This window comes from Apus apus, chromosome 4 (assembly GCF_020740795.1).
Source record: "Apus apus isolate bApuApu2 chromosome 4, bApuApu2.pri.cur, whole genome shotgun sequence".
In the NCBI taxonomy this organism is placed as follows: domain Eukaryota; kingdom Metazoa; phylum Chordata; class Aves; order Apodiformes; family Apodidae; genus Apus; species Apus apus.
This window is the reverse complement of record NC_067285.1, coordinates 20,502,714-20,524,194: the sequence shown is the minus strand read 5'-3', so window position 1 is coordinate 20,524,194 and position 21,481 is coordinate 20,502,714. Positions and strand designations below refer to the sequence as shown.

The window sequence follows — 21,481 nt, the reverse complement described above, 5'->3', positions numbered from 1 at the left end:
TGGTGCTGTGCAACTGGGATAACTAATCTAGATCTGAAGTTGTGGCTCAGAACCAAGTTACTGTTTGTTTGTTGACCTTAGTATCTGCAGCAGATGTCATATCATTTTAAGGGAAGAGAGGAGCAATATGCTCTAGTTCTGCTAGTTTTCTAGAAGTCCCCCAAATTGGTAAAATGTGGTGTGATGTTTTTTTTTTCAGTTCAGTCACAGCCTGAGTTTGCAGCTTTTCTTTAGAAGACTGGTTTAGAAAGTCATGAATGTTTTCTAGGGTTAGTTCTGGAATGAGCTCCTGCTTTGTCTTTAGTTATTGCTGATGCTAACTGGTAGAAGATGTGCGAAGGGAAACTGTTCACTTTGTGAACGTTAAGAGTGGTGACTGCATTTGTGTTGTACAGCGTCAGAGGCTTTTTTTATTTCTGGTAACCACAAGTCAGAGTTGGAATAATTTAGGTAGGAAGAGACCTGGAGGTCATCTGCTCCAATCCCCAGCTGAAAGCAAGACTAGCTTGAAAGTGAGATTGTGTTCAGGGTTAGAGCCAGCTGAATTCTGATTATCTTCAGGGATGGAGCTCCCACAGCTTCTCTGAGTAGACTGTTCTGGTGTTTGACCACCCTTCTTTAGAAAAAGTCTTTCACAGTATCTAATTGACATTTTCCTTGGTGTAGCTTGTGTTCACTGCATATTTGAACTAGGTTAGAGAGTTCATGTGCTATTTGGGAGAAAAGGCACAATCAGTGCTTCAGCTGTGGGTTCTTTCAGGACCTAGTGTTGGCTCAAATATAGCCCTGTAATTTCTAGGGTTTCTTGACATGTAGTGTGCAGCAACAGTAACAGTTGTGGTATAACAGCAAGCATGGAGTTTTGAACAAGATTATTGATTTAATTTGGATGTTTGGTTCCAAACCTTGGTCTAGAAAGCACAGTAGTCTTTGGGTGCAGAGCATTCATTTCTCTGGTTTATTGCTCAGCATTGACGGGTGGAAGCAGTGCTAGGAGGAGAAAACCACACAGCTGATTAAGGGGTGTCTGAGGAGTGATTTTTGTAATGCTGAATGGACATGAGAGCTTAAAGTATTTTGAAAAGTTTATCTTCAGACAGTGCTTAGTTATTAGCCTTTGCTTTTTGGAAACCCAATTGAAATGTTATGAACCAAAACCTTTTTGTGGAAGCCTGATATCCTCATGTCTCAATAGGCTAGACCAGGACTCAGTGTGTAGGTGTTCTCACAGCAAATACTAACTCATGCACTTGTTATTGGAGAGCAGTGAAAGAGTTAAAGTGAAACATCACTTGGACTTTTTTAAACTACCCTTAGCAGGAATAACTTTTGCTTCTACTCATCACTGATTCTCTTGTCTGTTGCCTTTTTTTCTGTGTGTGTTAAAAACATTCTTTTTAATGCACTGTGATAAAACATCCGTTATTTGTAAGTTGATTGAGCATAAAGTATTTCATTATAAAATGGTCATCCATCACTGAAGGCTGGGGGCTGCAAAAAACATTAACTGTGCACTTGGCTGGAATGCAGCTTCTCCAGAATAATGCAGCTTCTGTGTAAAGTATGCAGCATAAAAAAATTTCACTGTTCAGGAAAACAGGTGCTCGCCTTGCTCTCCTAGAGCTTTGGGATTTCATCCCAAGTTTTTGGAAGGGCCCTCCAAGTCCTTCTGTTACCTAGAATCACTTTTCTGGCCTCAAAGCTGAACAAAATGCTGCTCTGTGTTAAATGGTTTCATTCTGACAAGGCTGTGAGAGTTTACTGGCTGTTTAACTGTTACATTTTAGAAAATTATGTACTTTTTCTTCCCTTTGTTACATTAGGTTGCCTTTTTAAAAATTATGTTCCTTAACACTGGCACCCCAAAGTGAGTGGCAAAATGCTGCCAAGTTGTTTGTAGGTGTGACTCCAGGATGTACCAGTTTATTCCCTTGATACTTCACAAATGGAACTACTGGTTTTCTGTGTGGTATTTTAATCTTAACTTGTGTTATACAGTGCTTGATATATTTCTCTAACTGTTTGTTTGAAAATAGCTTATTTCACCAAGAGTCTTAGTTAACTTTTGGTTTTGGGGGAACATGGGATGATAGAGCAGAGAGCTATTGAATTGCTATTACTGTGAGCTGCATTTTTTTTATTATTTTCAGGTAATCTAATGGCACAGTACTTAAAGACCAAATGTATCCCCTTTTCATTTAAGGAATTGAAGTAGAGATGAAGTGACTTGCCCAAGAGTGTGAAGGGGAGGTGGGTGATGGAAGCTGAGAGCAGACTGTGATCAAGGACCTTGCTACCATCTGATGCTCAGTATATTTGCATATGTGCATATATCCTGTTAGAGCAAATTGTATAGAATTAATCTTGAAAACGTCTGTCTTTGACTTTTTACCAAGTCTTGGGAACAAACACTGTTGAAGTGCAATGGTTCTATCCCAGAGGTCATAGTAGCAGAAATGCTAGGGGTGAGAGGTTAAAGCAGAGTTCTGTCCACTGACCTGTTCAGTGTGTGTTGAATATTTGATTTGTAGCTGGGCTATGTTGTGCCCTAAGGGAAGAAGAGAGGCATTGAAGAAGCCTACAAAAGTGTGTGAACTGGGGGCTGGCTTGAACAAACAGTCCTGTTTTTCTGTGTGAGTTGAATTTTGTGCTGTGCTGTTGCTTTTAGATCACTCCTGCTGGACAGCATGCAGTCAGTGAAAGCCTCTATAAAGTTAGGACAGGATCACTTTGTGGACTCTGGTGGTTTCTTCTGTCGTGGGCATGGACATTAGCAGTAAACTAAAATAGATTATTTGACACTTTATTAGAGACTGTAACCAGTACTCTCTTACTGAGGTGTGTTGCTAGTGGCCTATCTACCAAGGATTTACTTATACTCCTTATATAAGCCTGCTGCTTGGGATACTGGTTATCTCTCATCTGTTAAATGCTGGCTTCAGAGAAGCTGATGTAAGAGGGAGCAGGACCATGGGATCAAAACTGATCATTGGCCAAAGGTGTTGCAGAGAGAGCTTTGACTCAGTCTGGTGCTTCATGTTGTGTCTTGAAAATAGTTGCATTCATAGGCTACCTGTTCTTGTGTGTGTTCTGAAATATTGTGTAAGTAAGAGTTGTAGCATTGTTTAGACCTCCTGATGGAAACATAAAAACCCTCGATAAGTTAATAGAACTGAGAAGAGCACAAAGTGAAGTCTGAAAATCCTAAAAATCTTTAATTTGTCACAATAGCTTTTTCAGACAGTGCAAGTGGAATAAAATCAATAGTATTTAACCTTATAGGTTCTGAGAAAAAGGTGTTATTGGCAAGTTTTCTTGACCAAAACAATCCTAGCTTTGGTTTAAGAATGCCAATTACGGCTAGTCTTTTCTCCCATTTCCTTCTGTTCTCTTTCCACTCTTGTAGGTTTGAAACTAGTATTTCCATGATGTTTCACACCCTGTTTTCCCTAAAGCTTCTGTTTTCTGTCTGTGATAACTTTAGCGTGTTGTTTCTTTAGCTCTGGGCAGTTGTATTTTGCCATTAGCACTTGGGAATTCTGCTTTGTGCTAATAACACGGTGGAGCACAGTGTCTCCTAGATTGTTTCAGGTTGGATAGAAGAATTTGTGTAAATTACAACAGCAAGGTACGTTAAACCTTTGAGAGATTTTTGCCATTGAAAGATTCTCTTTCCTCTTGGACCATCAGGCCCTTTCATTCTTCAGATTTTGTCTGTCTCATTGCTGCTTTTTAGATTCTCTGGCAACACAAGAAATGTCTTGGCTTATTTGAGCTTTGTTGTTCTTCAATTTCCTTTTAATTTTTCCCCTTGGCACTCATGGGCTTCCCTTGAGGAAGGGGTAAACAGAACAGGGTAACATCCAGACAGCTAATTGATGATAAAACTTTAATCTTTTTTCCCAGCCTCTTAGAAATAGAGAAGCTTTCCTTTCCACAACATGGTGAATTTGCAATGAGAGCTCTATTCATAGCATGGTAGACACACAAAGCTGTGGAGAATTACTGCACTTTAAAATACCAGGGAAGAAGTTTTAATTTCTCCTGGGCTTTTAAATTGCCTACTTGGTTTGGACCTGGTACTGTGCAAGACATATAAAATATCACAGTGAAGCAAGTCCAGTGATTATTCTGAATAGAGTTCTGTAGAGTGTCACAATCTAATTGCTCTTCCTTCGACATGTGCCAATTTCTTTTACAGAGGAAAAAGAGTGCTTAAACTTGACATACATCAAACTTGTGCTGTCATTAAGATGGATGGATCAGTCCATCCTCTGGACTTGGCAGTGTGCAAAGCAATTCCCAGGAGGTTTCATTTAGCCTAGTCGGCCTTGTTAGAGTGGCCATGCTCTCTTTCTCGTATTAGGAGGGAACCTTGGGAAACCTGGCTCTAATTCACAATAGCAGCAAGATCAATAACTATCAGCGTTTGGTCAAGGGCAGATGAATTTGTCACGGGATGACTGCTTTTTGCTTTGGTTTAGTTTGGGTTAGTAATTTCATTTAGAGTTGGATGCCATTGGATCAGAGGAGTGCCTGTGGGTTCTGAAGTTCAGAGCTAGTGCAGGTTCATCATAAGAACTGGCTGTTGTCCCGTGTGTGGTGATTTTATGAAAGAAATCTTTCAAAACAATTGCAGCTCATTCTAAACAAAGAAAAAAGGTCTAGTCCTTCCTGCTTATCTGCATTTCACTCACCCTGTGGCTATGGGATATTTGGTTGTGGGTTTTGCTGTTTGATTTTTTTTTTTTTTTTAAAGAATCATGGAATGTTTTGGGTTTGAAGGGACCTTAAAGATCATCTAGTTCCAACCCCCCTGCATGGGCAGGGACACCTTCCACTACACCAGATTGCTCAAAGTCCCATCCAGCCTGGCCTTTAACAGTTCCAGGGATGGGGCATCCACAACCTCCCTGAGTAAGCTGTTCCAGTGTCTCACCCTGACACCAAGTAATTTTGTCCTAATGTCTGACATAAATTTACCCTCTTCCAGGGTAAAGCCATTCCCCCTTGTTCTATTGCTACATGCATTTTATAAAAAGCCCCTCCCCAGCTTTCCTGTAGGCCCCCTTCAGGTACTGGAAGGCTATAAGGTCTTCCTGGAGCCTTCTGTTCACCAGGCTGGGCAACCCCAACTCTCTCAGCCTGTCTTCATAGGTGAGGTGCTACAGCCCCTTGATGATCTTCATAGCCCTCCTCTGGAGTCGCTTCATAGAATCATAGAATCATAGAATCCTAGGGGTTGGAAGGGACCTCGAAAGATCATCTAGTCCAACCCCCCTGCCAGAGCAGGGTCACCTAGAGTACATCACACAGGAAGGCGTCCAGGCGGGTTTTGAATGTCTCCAGCGAAGGAGACTCCACAACCTCTCTGGGCAGCCTGTTCCAGTGCTCTGTCACTCTTACAGTAAAAAAATTTTTCCTGATATTCATCTTAAACCTCCTATGCTCCAACTTGTATCCATTACTCCTTCTCCTATCACTGGTCTTCACTGAAAAAAGCTTAACTCCATCATCTTGACACTCACCCTTTACATATTTGTAAACATTGATGAGGTCCCCCCTCAGTCTCCTTTTCTCCAAACTAAAGAGACCCAGCTCCCTCAGCGTTTCCTCATAAGGGAGATGTTCCACTCCCTTAATCATCCTTGTGGCTCTGCGCTGGACTCTTTCAAGCACTTCCCTGTCCTTCTTGAACTGAGGGGCCCAGAACTGGACACAATATTCCAGATGTGGCCTCACCAATGCAGAATAGAGGGGGAGGAGAACCTCTCTTGACCTACTAACCACACCCTTTCTAATACACCCCAGGATGCCATTGGCCTTCTTAGCCACAAGGGCACACTGCTGACTCATGGTCATCCTCCTGTCTACCATGACCCCCAGGTCCCTTTCACCTACACTGCTCTCCAGCAGGTCAGCCCCCAACCTGTACTGGTGCATGGCGTTTTTCTTCCCCAAATGCAAAACTCTACACTTGCTCTTGTTAAACTTCATCAGGTTTTTCCCCGCCCAAGTCTCCAGCCTGTCTAAGTCTCTCTGAATGGCAGCACAGCCTTCTGGTGTGTCAGCCACTCCTCCCAGCTTGGTGTCATCAGCAAACTTGCTGAGGGTACATTCTGTGCCCTCATCCAGGTCGTTGATGAAGATATTGAACAACACCGGTCCCAGTACCGACCCCTGAGGGACTCCACTAGTCACAGGCCTCCAACTAGATTCTGCCCCATTGACTACAACTCTCTGACTTCTTCCTTTCAACCAGTTCTTGATCCACCTCACTGCCTGATCATCAAACCCATACTTGATCAACTTATCTACAAGGATGCTGTGGGAGACGGTGTCAAATGCTTTACTGAAATCAAGATAGACCACATCAACCGCTCTACCATCATCTATCCACCTAGTAATTTCCTCATAGAAGGCTATGAGGTTAGTCAAACATGACTTACCCTTGGTAAAACCATGTTGACTGCTCTTGATGACCCCCATCTCCTTGATATGTCTAGAGATAGTGCCAAGGACAAGTTGTTCCATTACCTTTCCAGGGATGGAGGTGAGGCTGACCGGTCTATAGTTACCCGGGTCCTCCTTCTTGCCCTTCTTGTAGACTGGAGTGACGTTTGCTATCCTCCAGTCCTCAGGCACCTCTCCAGTTACCCATGACTTACCGAAGATGATGGAGAGTGGACTAGCAATGACCTCCGCCAGCTCCCTCAGCACCCTTGGATGCATTTCATCCGGACCCATCGATTTATGGATGTCCAGATTATGCAACTGATCCCTAACCCAATCCTCATCTACTATGTCCTCACCTATCTTGACTACTTCTGGGGTTATATGAATCTGGGGCTCATGGGAAAAGCCTGCAGGAGTAAAGACAGAGGCAAAGAAGGCATTCAGCACCTCTGCCTTCTTCATATCCTCTGTCACCAGGGCACCCACCTCATTCAGCAGTGGGCCTATATTGCCTCTGGTATTAGCTTTGTTGGCTATGTATTTCAACAGCTCCATGTCCTTCTTGTGTTGGGAGCTCCAGAACTGGACACAGTCCTTGAGGTGGGGTCTCATTAGAGCAGAGGGGGAGCGGTAGAATGTAAAGAATAGATGTGAAACTTCCAGTTACCTGTGGAACTCGTGATTTAGTTTACTTTTTCCTATTAGGTATGTGGGAAGGCTGATTTCCCTTCCCTGGAAGTTGTTCAGAGCTTAGTGTTAAGTAACTTCTACCCATGGGGAAAAAAACCCAACTAAAACAGCCACAAAATATTCAGAAAGGGATAAGATCTCAAATCAGTTTTTGTAGAGCTGTTGAAGAGTTCAGTTTTCTGGAGTAGGATTAAGTGCCGTGACAATTGGCACTAAGAGTTTGGGGCTTGCATCTGTCTGAAAAAGCCACAAAAGCAATTGTATATTTCAGAACCTATCAGAGACTCAGGTCAGCTGTATTCCCCCATCTCCTTTCACTGAAAGAAATCAGCCTCTCTGTAATGGAGATAAAAATTTATTTAAGCAATACTGAATTGGCATATGTGGCTTTACAAATCATGGGTCTTGATCTAATCTTTCTCTGGAATGTGCTAGCGTAATCAGGTGTTGCTTTAGTGCTCATCTTCTAGTATGAAATAGGTGGAGGGGTTTCTAGAAAACAAGTATGGATTAGCATTGAAATTACACTTAAAGGTAGATGTGTATTACTGTTCACACTAGCAATAAACACAGTCATGGGAGACCAATTTGGAAACAGTAGGCTTTTATGATGTAGCATTGATTTGTTGCTTTTCATCGGAATAGTCATGGTTCTTTCAGGTCACAGGGTGGGAGGAAATGCTCTAGGATCGGTAGCAAGGTCTTCTGGTGACCTTCAACCTTGGTATGCCAAATTACCCCTCAGTTCACCTTAAGAGCTTTTTGAATATAACCTCTGACTAATTCGTGTCAGCCAGAGCTCAGACAAATGTCTGTCAAGATGCAGTTATTGCTATCTCTGCTGCCTCCTCAGTGCTAACAAATAATCAGAATCAAACAACTTTAACTTTTGATATAAGCTGCTATCAACAACTTAAATGTTTTCTGCATTCAGCAAATGTCTATGACTGGCATTAAAAACTCAATAAGTGCATAGTTATGTCTGTTCCATCTGGACATAAACCATGAAAGGCTGTATTTGGTGTTGCTCCATACTTCCTGTTGATGACGTTTGTTTTCCTTGTGAATGAAGTGAGAATCTTCTACTTATATCACTCCCTCTGGAACATAATACTATGGCTGGGTGAAAAGCACTTCGAGTAGCAGTGGAGACACTGAAAGCTGGAGTTTTCAGTGTAATTTTGACTGAAGGTGTAGCAAGTACCTGCTTATGAAAAAATGCCCAGGGATTTTTAATGGGCAGTCAGAACAGCTGAATTTGAAGTATGGCATCAAGTGAAAACCCTGATAACAAATGGCTAACACTGGTGGGACTGTCTGTGCTCCTGTTTTGCTGGTGGATGTAAATAATTGTTATAGCAGAAAATTTTTCAGTTGAGTTTATGCTGCCCTGACCAGAGGATATCAGGAGTCAAACGCTTAGTATGCATTCTGTCATCCTTCCCCAAAATAAAAATCTCGGTTCTGAGGGGTGTTTGAGATCTTGGCACCGTGGAACAGTCATTTGTTAAAGTCATGTTTAATGAAAGCGAGATAAACACATGAAGCTGGAGTGTGACAAATGAAAGCATTTGTGCCATTGTAATTAAATTAGGCAAACAGAACAGGCTTGACAGCTCTGGGTTCCCCCTGTCAAACTGCATTTGTAATTCTAGCCTTGCATTCATGTGTGGCTGTGAATGGCACTGTTTCCCTCCTGATGTGGTGGGCCTGGGCCCCTGAATGACCACTTTAATTCACAGGAATTAGCTTTGAGGAGTATGTTTTACAAGCATACTAAAAAGGATTGCAGCTGATTCTTACCTCTCCATCATTGGGTTCAGTAGCCTTAATTTTGGGCCAATGTTTACTTCTATCATATGTAAAACTTTTTGGTAATGCTTATTACAGACAAGTGTTGATTTCAACGATGCACAAAGCTTGCTTCCACACATTACCACAGTGAGTTTGTATGCTGTGTTGTGCAATCCCAGCAGCCTTTAAAAATAGTTTGCAGTATTTATGTGTTCTTTAAACTAGGATATAACCTTCTGGCTCCTCGGCTTCTCCCTAGCTGTCAGAATCCAGTTAGCTTAATCTGTTAAGAGCTTATATTGGGATAAAACAATGGTGTTTTGGGGAACCACTAGGGAGTGTCAAGTGGTTGCTCTTTTTGATGACCTCTTATTTATCAAGGTTAGTGGACATTGCCATCTTTCTTTTCAGGAAGTAGGACTAGAGATTTCTCTAACCACGTTAGTGTGCTGCTAGGTCAGACTTTATAGGTAGCAATCCGTTCTTATTTCAGTTAAGAAAATCTCTAGAAACATGTTACACATTGCACCGTATCGCAAGGGCTGATCTAGACCTTGGAAGAAAAGCAAGAGCAAAACTACAAAGACTCCTTGGGGAGAGAGATGGCAGAGGATTCTTTTCACTTGAAACCTTGACTGTACCAGGACTGTGTGAAGGGTAACATATGTTCAGGAACAAATGAAGGTGGATAATCTAGCTTAGTTTTTTAGACTTGTTACTCTACATTAATTGGCCATCAGTAAACTGGAATTACATGTTGGGCTAAACTTCCTAGTTAGAAGAAGTTAGGGCATGTCTTTCTTTGCAGTGCAGGGTGGCGTGTATTCCAGGCAGTCTGCAGAATTTTTTTCAGAGTGGTCAAAGATGTGCCTTCTCTGCTCATCAGCCATAGAGCTGCTGAAATTGGAGTTCTGCCCAGGGACCTAGAACCAAGATGCGTGTGCTGTTCTGTGTATATTACCTAACCGAATCTATGTGAAGAAAATTTGAGCTCTCAGAATTTTTAGAGAGGAACAAGTTACTGTAGTTCTGTTTGCTAGATTTGTTAATCTCTAAACTAACCAAAAGATAATCACAAGAGCAACTCAAAGGATTTCTCCTTTCCCTGGGATTCTGCATTTTGATGTGTGAGATTAAGCCAGTATTTATTCCAGCAGTTAAAACTTCAGAAATATTTTTGAAATTTGAAGAGTATGGATACTCAATAATTTTAGGTGGTTTTAGAAGGCAAGTACAATTTTGTCCTTTCTCCTTGTAACTTTTCTTCCTCTAACTTGCTGAGAGAGACTGCAGGGGCTTCTCACCTCTGGGTGAAAAGACAGAATGTTTTGGTGTTTGGCGAATGAGCTGAGACTAAAGCACATATAAAATCATGTAGGCCAGAAAGCGAGTGTTTACAGAAGGTGGTTTTGATGGTGAGTAAGGGGGTACTTGCTGTTACCTCAGTTTTCTGTGGCATAAACTCATTTAGCTCATAGGCAGGAGTCCCAAAGAGCTGGGTTTCTGCTCTGTTACCATGTTGTTTTTGTCTTTTTTCTCACCTTAAGAAGAAAAGAGGATGCCTGTTCATTGTGCATTTTGGTGTGTAAGCAGGGAAGGTAATAGCACATGCTGGAAGCGTTGCTCTTGTCTGAGCTCGTCTGCATTTGAGAGGTGCGTGGGATACAGTTGAGACAGCCTTTCTGAAGGCTATGCGTCAAAGGCCAACAGCTGCTGCATAAGAGGAGTCCAGGTCATGTGGTTTGGGCTGCAGTTGCCTGTCCTGGGGACAAATGATGTTGAAATAACTTGTCATAAACCATTTTTTCTCGTTCATTTACTTTGATTCGGAATGCACAGCCGATCCTGATAAGAGTCATTCAGGAGTGAAGAGTTGAACTGCCAGAGAAAGCAGCTTATGTGAGCGTTTTAGATCAGGAATGTGCCAACAGTGTGCTAACAATAAGAAACCTCTTCTGAGGGGAACCTGCTCCTGTACTTCAGGAGAAGGGGGACGCCAGAGGTCTGATGCAGCTTGTTTGCTGAAGTGCCAGAACGGCTGGATGGGATTGCTGAAATGGGAGTTAGGTGCTTAAACATGAATTAGTTGTTTAAATATCTTTATAGACATGTGTGTAAGTGCAAATAAACCATAGGATGAGTGAAGGAAAGCACTGTGGTCTCAAAGGAGTCCCTCCTCATATTAAAATTGCCAGCTTGTTCTGATACACTACTGAAGAAATTCTTTCCTTTCTTCTCAGTCTCATGTGCTGCTTAGGGCTAGATGAGCATTTTGGGGTAGTGCTGGTGCTCATCTCTGTCTGCATCCCTGAAATTTCATTTAAGAGACCTGTGATGAAAAGAATGGGAAATGCTTTTCAACTGGTCCCCAAAGCAGCCCAGGCTCTTCATGTAAGACTAAATAGTGTGTATGTATATATATGTGTGTATATCTATATCTATATATATCTTCCATACTTCTGAATAAATTGAAAATAAAGGCTGCTTGTAGGAAACCCTAGTGAAATTGTGATCTCTCGGTGGACACTTTTTCAGTTTTTCCTCTTTTACTACCATAGGTTGAGGTAATGCTTGCAGGGCTGGTGGGTTTTGGAGTCCTCTCCTCTCCTCTTCCCAGAGTTGAAGGTAGTTACTTAAGCAGAGAACCATTTGGTGTTTTCTAGCTCAAACACAGAAATGTCTCTTGCTAGGAAATATACTTGGAGAGATATCTTTTATCAGCAATTCTGAAGTCTCTTGTTTATTATTGTTTCTTTGCTGGTAACGCCTGAACTGAATCTGGCACAGCAAGAACCAAAGACTTGAAAAATCAGAGCTGCTTTTTTTTTTTTGGAAAGCTTTCATAAAAGTTCAAGTATGTACTTCCAAACATTCAATATATATTTATGTAGCCTTTGCTTTGGCAGAGGAATTATTAAAGCTGTAACTGATTTTACTGCCCTTTCTGAGATTCTTAGATATTTTCAAGAGAGCACAGCATTGTTTTTATTGTTAAGTGCCGAAAAAGATCAAGATTTTATGTAGTGTCTCTTTCATGAAGTTTTAACATGCTGAGCAGAACAACTCCCTTTAAAGACTATGGTCCTGTCTTACCAAAGTTTTGTGAAAAGAGCATTATTTGGTTCCTAATGTTCTGTGCTGTAGATTAAACTTGAGCTCTGGTAGTAAAAGCTAGCAGGGAGTGCTCCTTGCAGTTGTAGTTACTGATCTTAAAGGGCTGGCAGGTTGGTTCTAGACACTGCCACATTCAGTATTAAAAGCTGTGAAAATAATCTGGGGAGAGAACTTCTGAATTAACTTCTTTAAGCTCAGTGGGATTGAGTTAAAAGAACAAGACTGATCTTTGATTTACTGACTTATTTGCAAAAATTTTATTTGATTGAAAGCTTCCACATAGTTTCCGTGTCACTTTCAGATTTTGAACTGATAACTTCAACCAATGAGAGTAATCTGCTTCTAGACAGGATGTAGAAAGAATAGCTTCAGTATGAGTGTTTTTCTGTGCTTCCAATCTTCCTATTGAAGCAAGCGTGCTATGAAAATTGAGTTCTGCTTGGAAAGGGAAGCAGGTGACTCCTGTAATTCCTCAATGCCTGTAAATGCCTATGGTAGGAACTCATTGTATTAAACAAGTCAATACTTCTCAGGTGCAAATAAGTAACAGCGTGATGGGTGTTTCACTGGAATTTAGATCTTTCAGACAGTAGTCCTTCAGTGGCAAGATCTTGCACCTAAAATGCTCTCTTCTTGTTGAGTATATTTTAATTTCTTTTTTCAACAACACAGCACTAACTACCCAGTCTGAAACTGTTTTACAGCATACACAGTCAATTTCAGAGAGCTTAATGTAAAATGCTGTGTTACCACAAAAGCTGGAGTCCCTGAATATCAGGCAAGCTGGCCAGAGTTGCTGTGTAATCAACAGTATGTGCCTAAGTTAAATCCTAATTATGACAAGCCATTTCGTGATCTTCATCTAAGTTGGGAATTTTAGGTAGACTGTGGGGAAATCTAATCTTTAACCACATTAAGATTCACAGCTTTAATTGAAAGAAAGAAAGAAAAAATAAAATCCCTCCACTCTTGTAAAGAAAATATGCATTTCTTGTCTCAAAAAGGGATTGTTGGAGAGTGCAGTGACCTGTGTATTCTCTGCCAGCAAGTTTGTCATCATCATCTCATTCTACCTGTGCAGCTATTTATGTTGACTGGAGTCCCATTTTCTTACTAATCGAGGTGCATCTTTTCCATTCTGGGACTTGCTGGATTGAAGGAGGCTGCAGGAATTGACAGGATTATGATAGTGCTGACTTCTGTAGAAAGGATCAGTTTTGGGGAAGAAGAGTTTTAGTGATAATCCCTAGTAATGTTACTGTATTTGTTATCCAAGTGCATGTAAGAGACAAGTGTCCTATAAGGCATACTTAAATAAACATTGATGAAAACATGTCTTATAGTCCTCTGTATTTCCATGAGCTATTGAGAGGTGACACAATTGTAATATCACACCAGGATATTATCTGACAAGCTGGGGGAGTTGTGCTTGAGCCAAAAAGATTGAATCATCATGTTTCTTTTAACCTCTCTCAAGTTAGTGGTGTTGGCCTGATTTGAACTGGTGGCTGAAAGGTAGAAGACTGTACCATGATTCCCAAAATTTCACTTTTTAGTTGCAATTTTCCTTTAGTTAAAAACAAGACTATTGCACTTGATATTTCTCTCTGTTGTCTTAACTATTTAAAACAAAAATTCCTGTATTCTTCTTCCTTCTTTGATTCCTCAGCATAATTTGTCACAGTTACCATGCCTTCTCATAGGCTTTTTACTTTAAAACTTAAAGTTTTTCAATAGGAATTATGATAAAATGGAATTTCACTTATCTTAGAATCTTTGGATTCTAAGGAGTCTTTGGGTTGTTTTTAAAAGTAAAATAATTGAGTTAGGTTGGTAGGCAGAAAAGCAGCAGCTTGTCTAAGGGTTCAGGAATTACAGACTTTTTTCTTCCCCGCCTCAAAGAAGCTCACATGACAGATAAGTGCAATACTGGATCACCAATAATATAAATGCCAGTGTTCCTGTGGCAGTATTAGCCATTAGACTTGTTAACTTCTATTAGGAATAAAATGTAGGTTTCAGCAAGTTGAATCAACTGTTTGTACTTAAGTATTTCTTGTCTCAGGATTATGCAATTTATTTATAACACTCTCTTCTTTGTCTATGTACTGGCTCTATTGTTGTCCCCTTCATTTGCTTTTCAATGCTTTTTCTCTTAAAACCTCCTTAGGACTCCTCTTGCCTTGATTGCTTGTGGGTTTTTTGGGTTTTAGGGTTGGTTTTTTTTGTCACTTTTCCTAGTTCTGGCTGTTCTTTTCTGTATCCTTTTCCATTCCCAAAGCTTCCATTGATCATTTTGAAAAGTTTAGGAATCTCATTATTTGTTCTTTCTCCTGCTCAACAGCTCAGTGCATCTGCCTTCTTGTGTTGCAACTTTAGAGAGAATACTTGCTGTCCAAAACAGCAAATCGAAAAGACTACTCTTTTTACTTCTTTGGTTGAGAGACTTATTCAGGTATTCTGAGAAAAAGTCAGAAGAGTTTTAAAATATGTTTATCTTGTGGGTTTTCCTGTCTTTGCCAAGCAAACTTCCTTGTGTTGCAGAAATGCAATTTGTGTTCAGGCAAGAGCTGCAAAAGATCCAACTCCCCTGGTTGTAGAGTTGTACTATGCGTGTGATTAGTATGAGGCTGTGTGTGCAGTAGGATGTTACAGAAGTGGTGGAAGGTGAGGCAGGGTCTATATAGTTCGTGTAATCACACAATTCCAAGAGTACTAGGAAATTCAACCGTATCTGCCAATTAATTAAAGCATAAATTTAGGCAGCAATGACTCTGTGATGTTTATGGAGTGTTCTTACAATAAGATTTGTTTTGGAAGGCTCCATAAGGAAGATTGTAAGAAGGTGTACTTAACAAACCATTGCTTTTAAAAATACAAACATACACGTGTGTGTAAATTAAATACATGTAATTAAAAGCAAACCTGACCTTCCCATCAGCAATCTGAAACTACGACTTTGCTGGCTTCTTTCCTCTGAGATTAGGCTTGCTGTAGATTCTTAAAGAGAGAATGAATCCTAATGAATCAAGTCTAATTTAATGTCTCTTTATTTTTTTTATTTTTTTTTTAACAGAGCTATCTGAAATTGAACCCAATGTCTTTCTTCGGCCTTTCCTGGAAGTAATTCGTTCTGAAGACACTACAGGCCCCATAACTGGATTGGCCCTCACCTCTGTGAATAAGTTCCTCTCATACGCACTAATAGGTACGTTATGTGGCTTCCTGAAATTTACCAGAATGCCAGCCAAATGCATCTCCTTGAGATGTGTCTTTGGCCAGGATACATGCTTGCAGTCTTAGTGAAGAGATTGGGGTAAGAACATTGTCATTAATGCTGGGGAAATAGGCATCTGCAGTTTCTTAATATCATACCCACTGGTCTTTCATGGCACTACTGCACTGGCTGGAAACCGAGCCAGAACTTGTAGTCTGCCCTGAGTGCTACATGTGCTTGTGGCCCACTCCTGGACTGTGGTGGTCCCAACTGCTTTTTAAAGCAATTGGAGCAAAAGGGCCAGGGAGGAGAGAATATCAGCTTGGATTACAATGTAATAAATAAAAACACAGTAAAATTTATTTAGTTTTGTGGACTAGTATTTCTGCTCTAGAATAAGGGTGTGTTTTTTTGCCCTGTCCAGTGATGTGCCAGTACTCTTCACTTGTCACAGTTGTCATGGCAGAGACAGTTTTGCTGCTGCCCAGACTTTGAAATGTGTGCATTCTCCTTTATCTTTGTGAAAAGCTAATAATGCGCATGTGGTGAGTTCCCGTGGCTCAGCTGGCTTGTAGTAACTCATTAGCTAGCTTTCTGTCTGCCTTCAGTGTGTAATCCTGTTGTTGATTTTTCTGTGTAAATTCTGTTAGTACCTTCTAATTATACCTGTGTGAATTACAAAACTTATCTATGTTTATTTTTTATACATAGTCTCATTGAAGTAAATAATTTTACCTGTCTTCCTCCCCCCACTAAGTTCAGATTTCTCAATTCTTGCCTCCCTTAGGATGTAAGTGAACACTGCTGAATTTTTTACACTGTCAGTATAAATTTTGTTCTGTGGAGTTAGCATGAGGGAAGATAGGAAAGAAAGGGCTAGATGTAGATGCAGACCACTTTTATGAGAAAGAGCCCAAATTAAAATGAGAAAAATGGAAACTTAAAAGAGGGGGGGGGGAAATTAAGAGTTCAATGGAAATTTAGTGTATCAAGACATCAATTAGTTGGCAGTATTTGGTTTAATTAAGTGGCAAAAAACTAAAATGATGCAATATTGATGTCACTTAGAAGGACAATAAAGAAATCTTAATAAATAAGCCTGTATGTCCCTCTGAAGGACTAAGTGATAATGCAAATATATTAGTTTAAACTCAGCATGAGGAATGGATGACTCTTCTGGGCTTTTATGGTCTGGATGCAATCAGAACATCAGGCTGGTATCGCATGTCCAGGCAAATGTCTGCACAGACAACTGACAAATATTTCATTTGAGACAGAAACAGGAAAAAAAAGTACAGTTAAGAATTTGTAGGCTTTCTCTAACTACTTGCTGTTTAGCCTGTTAATTAGGTCAGTCCAGCAGGGGCACATCGGTGTAACTGTTGGTGAGTGTGTGTCTCTGTAGTAGACAGTGGAAAAGACCCTCTGGCTCTTGTTGTGGAGCAGCACCTGTAAACTAAGACTGCTGTTGCTGTTTCAGATGACATTCACAGCAGCCTTGTACTTTGTGCTGCTGTAGATGCCAGTGAGGCTGGGATTAGTGGTGCTGACTGAACATCTGGCTAGGGTTGTGTTGTTAAATTAAAGTTTTTTGGTCTTATATTTTGTGATGTAAGACTAAGGGTAGTCTAAATGCTGTTTGCCTAAGGATAGGAAAAGCTTAAAGCTGTCCTTAATATATCAATCTGTTTCAAACTGTAAAGAAAAATGTAGGAAGAACTCCAGCATAACAACAGTGGGGAAATTTCAGTGTGACTGGTATTTGTGGTGCACTTTGGGACTGCATAATTGACAGGTGAAACCAGCACTTTTTTCAAAAGCATCATTAGCTGTGTCTGTTCTGTGAGTGGGTGGTGTTTGCTGTACAGCTGGGTCAAAGACCAGTGGGCCAAACTCCTCTGATAACTATCTTTGTTTAAAACAGATTTCTTTTCCTATTTCCAAAGCAATTCATTGCTGATCTTCACGCTCTCTCACTGTTTTTCTTACTCTGTCACATGTCAGCAGGTGGTTAGCTTTCTACTTTTCAGGCCAGTATTACTGAGGGGTATGTTATAAAAATCAGTTAGAAAAGAGTCATTCTAGCCTTTGAGAGTTCTGATCTCTAGTAGTCTGAATTGCAGAGATATGTTCTGAGATTGCTGGACACAGCAGTTCACTGATGGTGTGCAGTCACAGCTCAGCTCAATAAAATGACTTGACATCTACCTTGAGTATGTTTTAGTAGGAATAATTAGCCATATGGAGATTATCCTCTGCTCTGAAAGAAGTGCTACTGTTTCAAGAGTTATAGTCAATAAATTACATAGTTTTTTTTAAAGTACAAGAAGACTGTGTGATAATACTAAACTCCCATTGATTTTTATCTGTCAGATTAGTTATTTTCTTACTCAGCAGTTTTGCACTAGCTAGCTAGCCAGGCTTTTTGATGAGTTCAGACTTTAGCTATAGAAGACTAGTGGCTGAATTGTATTTGTATTTTTCATATTTTCCTCAGAAGAGATATGTACTCCTTATTATCACAGCAGCTTCTGGCTTCATTTTTAAAGTTAGCTTTCCCTGATGTTCCTGAAAATTATCTGTAAGTGACTACCTGTTGCTCAATTTCCAGTGAGAGGACTTACTGTTTGGGGAGTTTAAAGCTTGTTCTGCCCTCTGCCTTCTCTGTATCCTTGGTGATTTATTTTTAGTTTTATTAAAGGTGTTACTGAGTAGGCTTCTGGCTTTCCTGGATTTTCCTGGTGGCTGAGAACTTGAATTTTCTGCTTTTTCCTTGGTTTTTTGCCCACCTGTTGTGAGAGTACACCCCATATGAAATGTGCACATCTAGATGGGGTCTCCAAATCTTTACATTGTAGGTGGCAATTTTCAAACCAATATTTTGCTTCAAAGAAACTTATTTTTGTTAGTGATTCTGAGCAGGCATTGACACGTCTTTCTGTACTATTTTCTCACAAGGGAACAAAGAAGCAGTTGATCTTTTCTGTGTCTTGTTTCTGCAAAGTAGAAGTATTTTTGCTTTTAATTGAGCTCAGGAGGCTTTATAAATTGACCTGAATTTGTAGAGCTGTTCCAGGAAGCTAGGACTGAAGTAGTCAGGCGTGATGTGTATTGGGAGAGAGGTATGTTTATTAGTGTTAATGATAGGAGCTAGAACAGTGAAGCAGTAGTCACAGATCTGTTAGAGAAGCATATGTATAACTTGCTTCCATTTCCCTTTCACACAGACTATACATAACTATGACTAAATGTATCCCTAGCCTTAGAGCCACTCATACCTATTGGAAGAAGTGACAGTGAAGTGAATTGGCCTGTGGCAGCCTTTTCTGCAGCAGCTGGATTTTTCATCTTGATGCCTGCTTTAGCTGCTTTCTGCTGTAGTTGTTGAGGTTGGTTACAGTTGGCTAGCCTAGCTGCTGGCATTGTAACACCACCGATCTTTGCCTGATTTAATTGAGGTAATTTAGAATTATCCTACATCACCATTTGTGAATATGTGTGCATGGAGCACCAACGTATGGCTGATTGTATTGCCTCTGGTAGAAGAGTGGTAACCATTATCAAAGATACACAGAGAACTAACTGCCTTTGACAGCCAGGCCTCTTATCTAATGCTACCAGTATTAAAATTTAGTATCCTGTTGAGTGCTGCTGCTGATTGTGCTTAGAACATACTGATTGATAGCTCAGTGAGGTTTGTCTAGCAAACCAGGAGAGGAACTTGCTATCAACTATGCAATATTTTTGTGTGTGTGTGACACAACTGTGTTAAAAGTAGGCAAGCTCAGCAAAGAAGTGGTGTCCCCATACAGATTTATGGCATTCTGAAGTACACTATTACCATTTCAGTTTTGTTCGACTATGAGAAGTTTCTTATCCCACAGACCCCCAGAATCCCCACAGTGTGGCAGAGGCAGCTCTCCTTGGACCACAGTAAGGGCAGCTTTCTTTAATGCCTAGAGCTTAGCCCCTGCTTGATGTGAACACAGCTGGAGTCAAAGAGGGAGTCTGCAAAGCTCTGCTGTAAAGTATACAGGGTCTTGGTTTCTTTGTCATCTTCCTTCTTGCTGGAGTTCAAGGGGTCTCATTGCCAATTAATGAGGTATTAACTAGTGTTTATGTTGTCTCCTTTCTTTTCTAGTGACTGTTTAGGTAGGAGGGTAACAAGATTCTTGCCCAGTGCCATATTGTTTAAGTGAGAATGAAAGCAAAGCCGGATGCAGCTTTTCTGAAGCCACTGTAATGTGGCACAAGATACAGTTACTAGCAACAATTTTGGCCTAAACATTCTCTCAGCTGCACCATTGTTTGTAGCTATAGAAGACTGAAATGGAGAGAAGGAGCCTTGATGAATGATTGAAGTGGGAGGCTTGCAACTCTGATATCTAAACTGTGATCGTGTCTGTCTACTGTTGTCTCTGGGGAAAGCTACTGGTCCATTCCTTCCACAGCTACTATTCTTTGAGAGGGGTGTAGAACAAGACACAGTTTTACCTTCTCAATCTAGTGGAACTTGTTTGGCATTTTCTCCTTGTGGGATTAAATTTGAGGTTAGCTATGTTTAAGAGCTGTTTTCATTCCCAAGCAGTAACTGAAAGCATTTAAGAGTTCATTGTGCCATATTGCAGGGAAAAGGACCTAGACTTATAAGTTAACATCTAAAATAATACAAAGCCAATAACAACTGAATTGCACTTCTTTTCTTTGTTACGTTACATCTTTTTCACAAATGTAGATATATTCTTGATAAAGTCTTTCTGAAAGCTCCCACTTTTATGTTACTGCTGAGTTTTGCTCCTGTAGAATCAGCTCACTGGAGTCACACAAATTAAGGAAGCAGACGGCAACAAAGTATCTTTGTGTAGATGTCTCCCCGCAGAGGTGGTGGGCTGTAGGTGGCCTTTCCTGGTCATACATTTTTATTCTGTTACTCAGATCCCAGCCATGAAGGCACAGCAGAAGGGATGGAGAACATGGCCGATGCTGTCACTCATGCCCGGTTTGTTGGCACGGATCATGCGAGTGATGAGGTTGTCTTGATGAAAATCCTACAGGTAAGTGGAGAGAAATGGTAATTACCATAATGGTCACTGCCTGTTGTGGAACATATCCTGTTACATGGAGATGAAGAAGAGGGAGCAATGTTTTGACTCTGCAGGAGCTTAGTGACAGACTTTATTTTTACACAGATGGCTCATATACCTGTGGTAAAAGCTTTTCCAAATGAAAATAATTAAAAGCTTAAATTAAATTAATTTTAAATTAGGGACTTGGTAATGTTTTAGTGTTGGTAATCCTATCTTGTGAATAATCCATGTTAGTGAGGGGTAAATTAAGCATACGGAGCTCTTAGATTTATTTTTGAGAAAAAAATCTGTAGAGACAAACCTATGAACTATATACCTCTTCGGCCTATGTACTTTTGAGCAGATAGCTGGTGACTGAGCGTAAATATTGGGTAGCATGCAACAGTGAGTCGAGGGATCATTCTTGTCTCCTAATCTGTTTCTTGGACATAACATTCAATTTTAACTGGCTCCTGGAAAACCCTTAGGTTTTCTACTCATGGCTGTCCTACTTGAGGAAGCCAGCCTTCTCTTGGAAGTGCATGCAGGTGTCATTGTACTCTGGGAGACAAATGTGCTGTTCTTTACAGGTTTTGAGGACCTTGCTGCTCACTCCAGTGGGAGCCCACCTCACCAATGAATCTGTGTGTGAGATCATGCAGTCCTGTTTCCGCATATGTTTTGAGATGAGACTCAGTGGTAGGTTTGTTCATGCTTCTGTGGTTAAGAAATGTTCGGGTTTCCTCAGCATTAACTAGTTCTGCTGTAGAACACGCAGCCCTGCAAAGCTGCTAAGCTTTATGTTATTATATCTTTCTACAACTTCATGGAAAATCTGTTAGGAGTTGATGGTACAACTTTTTGACTCTCATTTTCCCCAGCTCTGTGGCGCCACCTTGTGATTTTATGTCCATCTGCAGTAATGCGGTGTTGGAGCTGGTTTTAATAAATTTGCTGTAATCTCTGTAAACAAGGCTTGGAGGGGAGTCTGCTTGAAGAAGCCTCTTGATAATATCACACTGAGTAATGACACCTGTGTTATTTGTTTTTGTCTTCGCAGAGTTATTGAGAAAATCTGCAGAGCACACTCTGGTCGACATGGTGCAGCTGCTCTTCACAAGGTAAACCTGCTTGTGTTTGCCTC

The 21,481-nt window shown here is 40.6% G+C and overlaps 1 protein-coding gene across 5 annotated transcripts in view; it reads left to right on the top strand.

Annotated features, from left to right (window-relative positions):
• GBF1 (golgi brefeldin A resistant guanine nucleotide exchange factor 1) overlaps positions 1-21,481 on the top strand; it is a 106,405-nt gene that overhangs the window by 47,799 nt on the left and 37,125 nt on the right. For all 5 annotated transcript variants that reach the window (XM_051617562.1, XM_051617561.1, XM_051617560.1 and 2 more), the window contains exons 4-7: positions 15,131-15,262; positions 20,207-20,325; positions 20,928-21,036; positions 21,398-21,458. In XM_051617562.1, the coding sequence (XP_051473522.1) occupies positions 15,131-15,262; positions 20,207-20,325; positions 20,928-21,036; positions 21,398-21,458 (421 nt within the window). The remainder of the gene's footprint in view (positions 1-15,130; positions 15,263-20,206; positions 20,326-20,927; positions 21,037-21,397; positions 21,459-21,481) is intronic.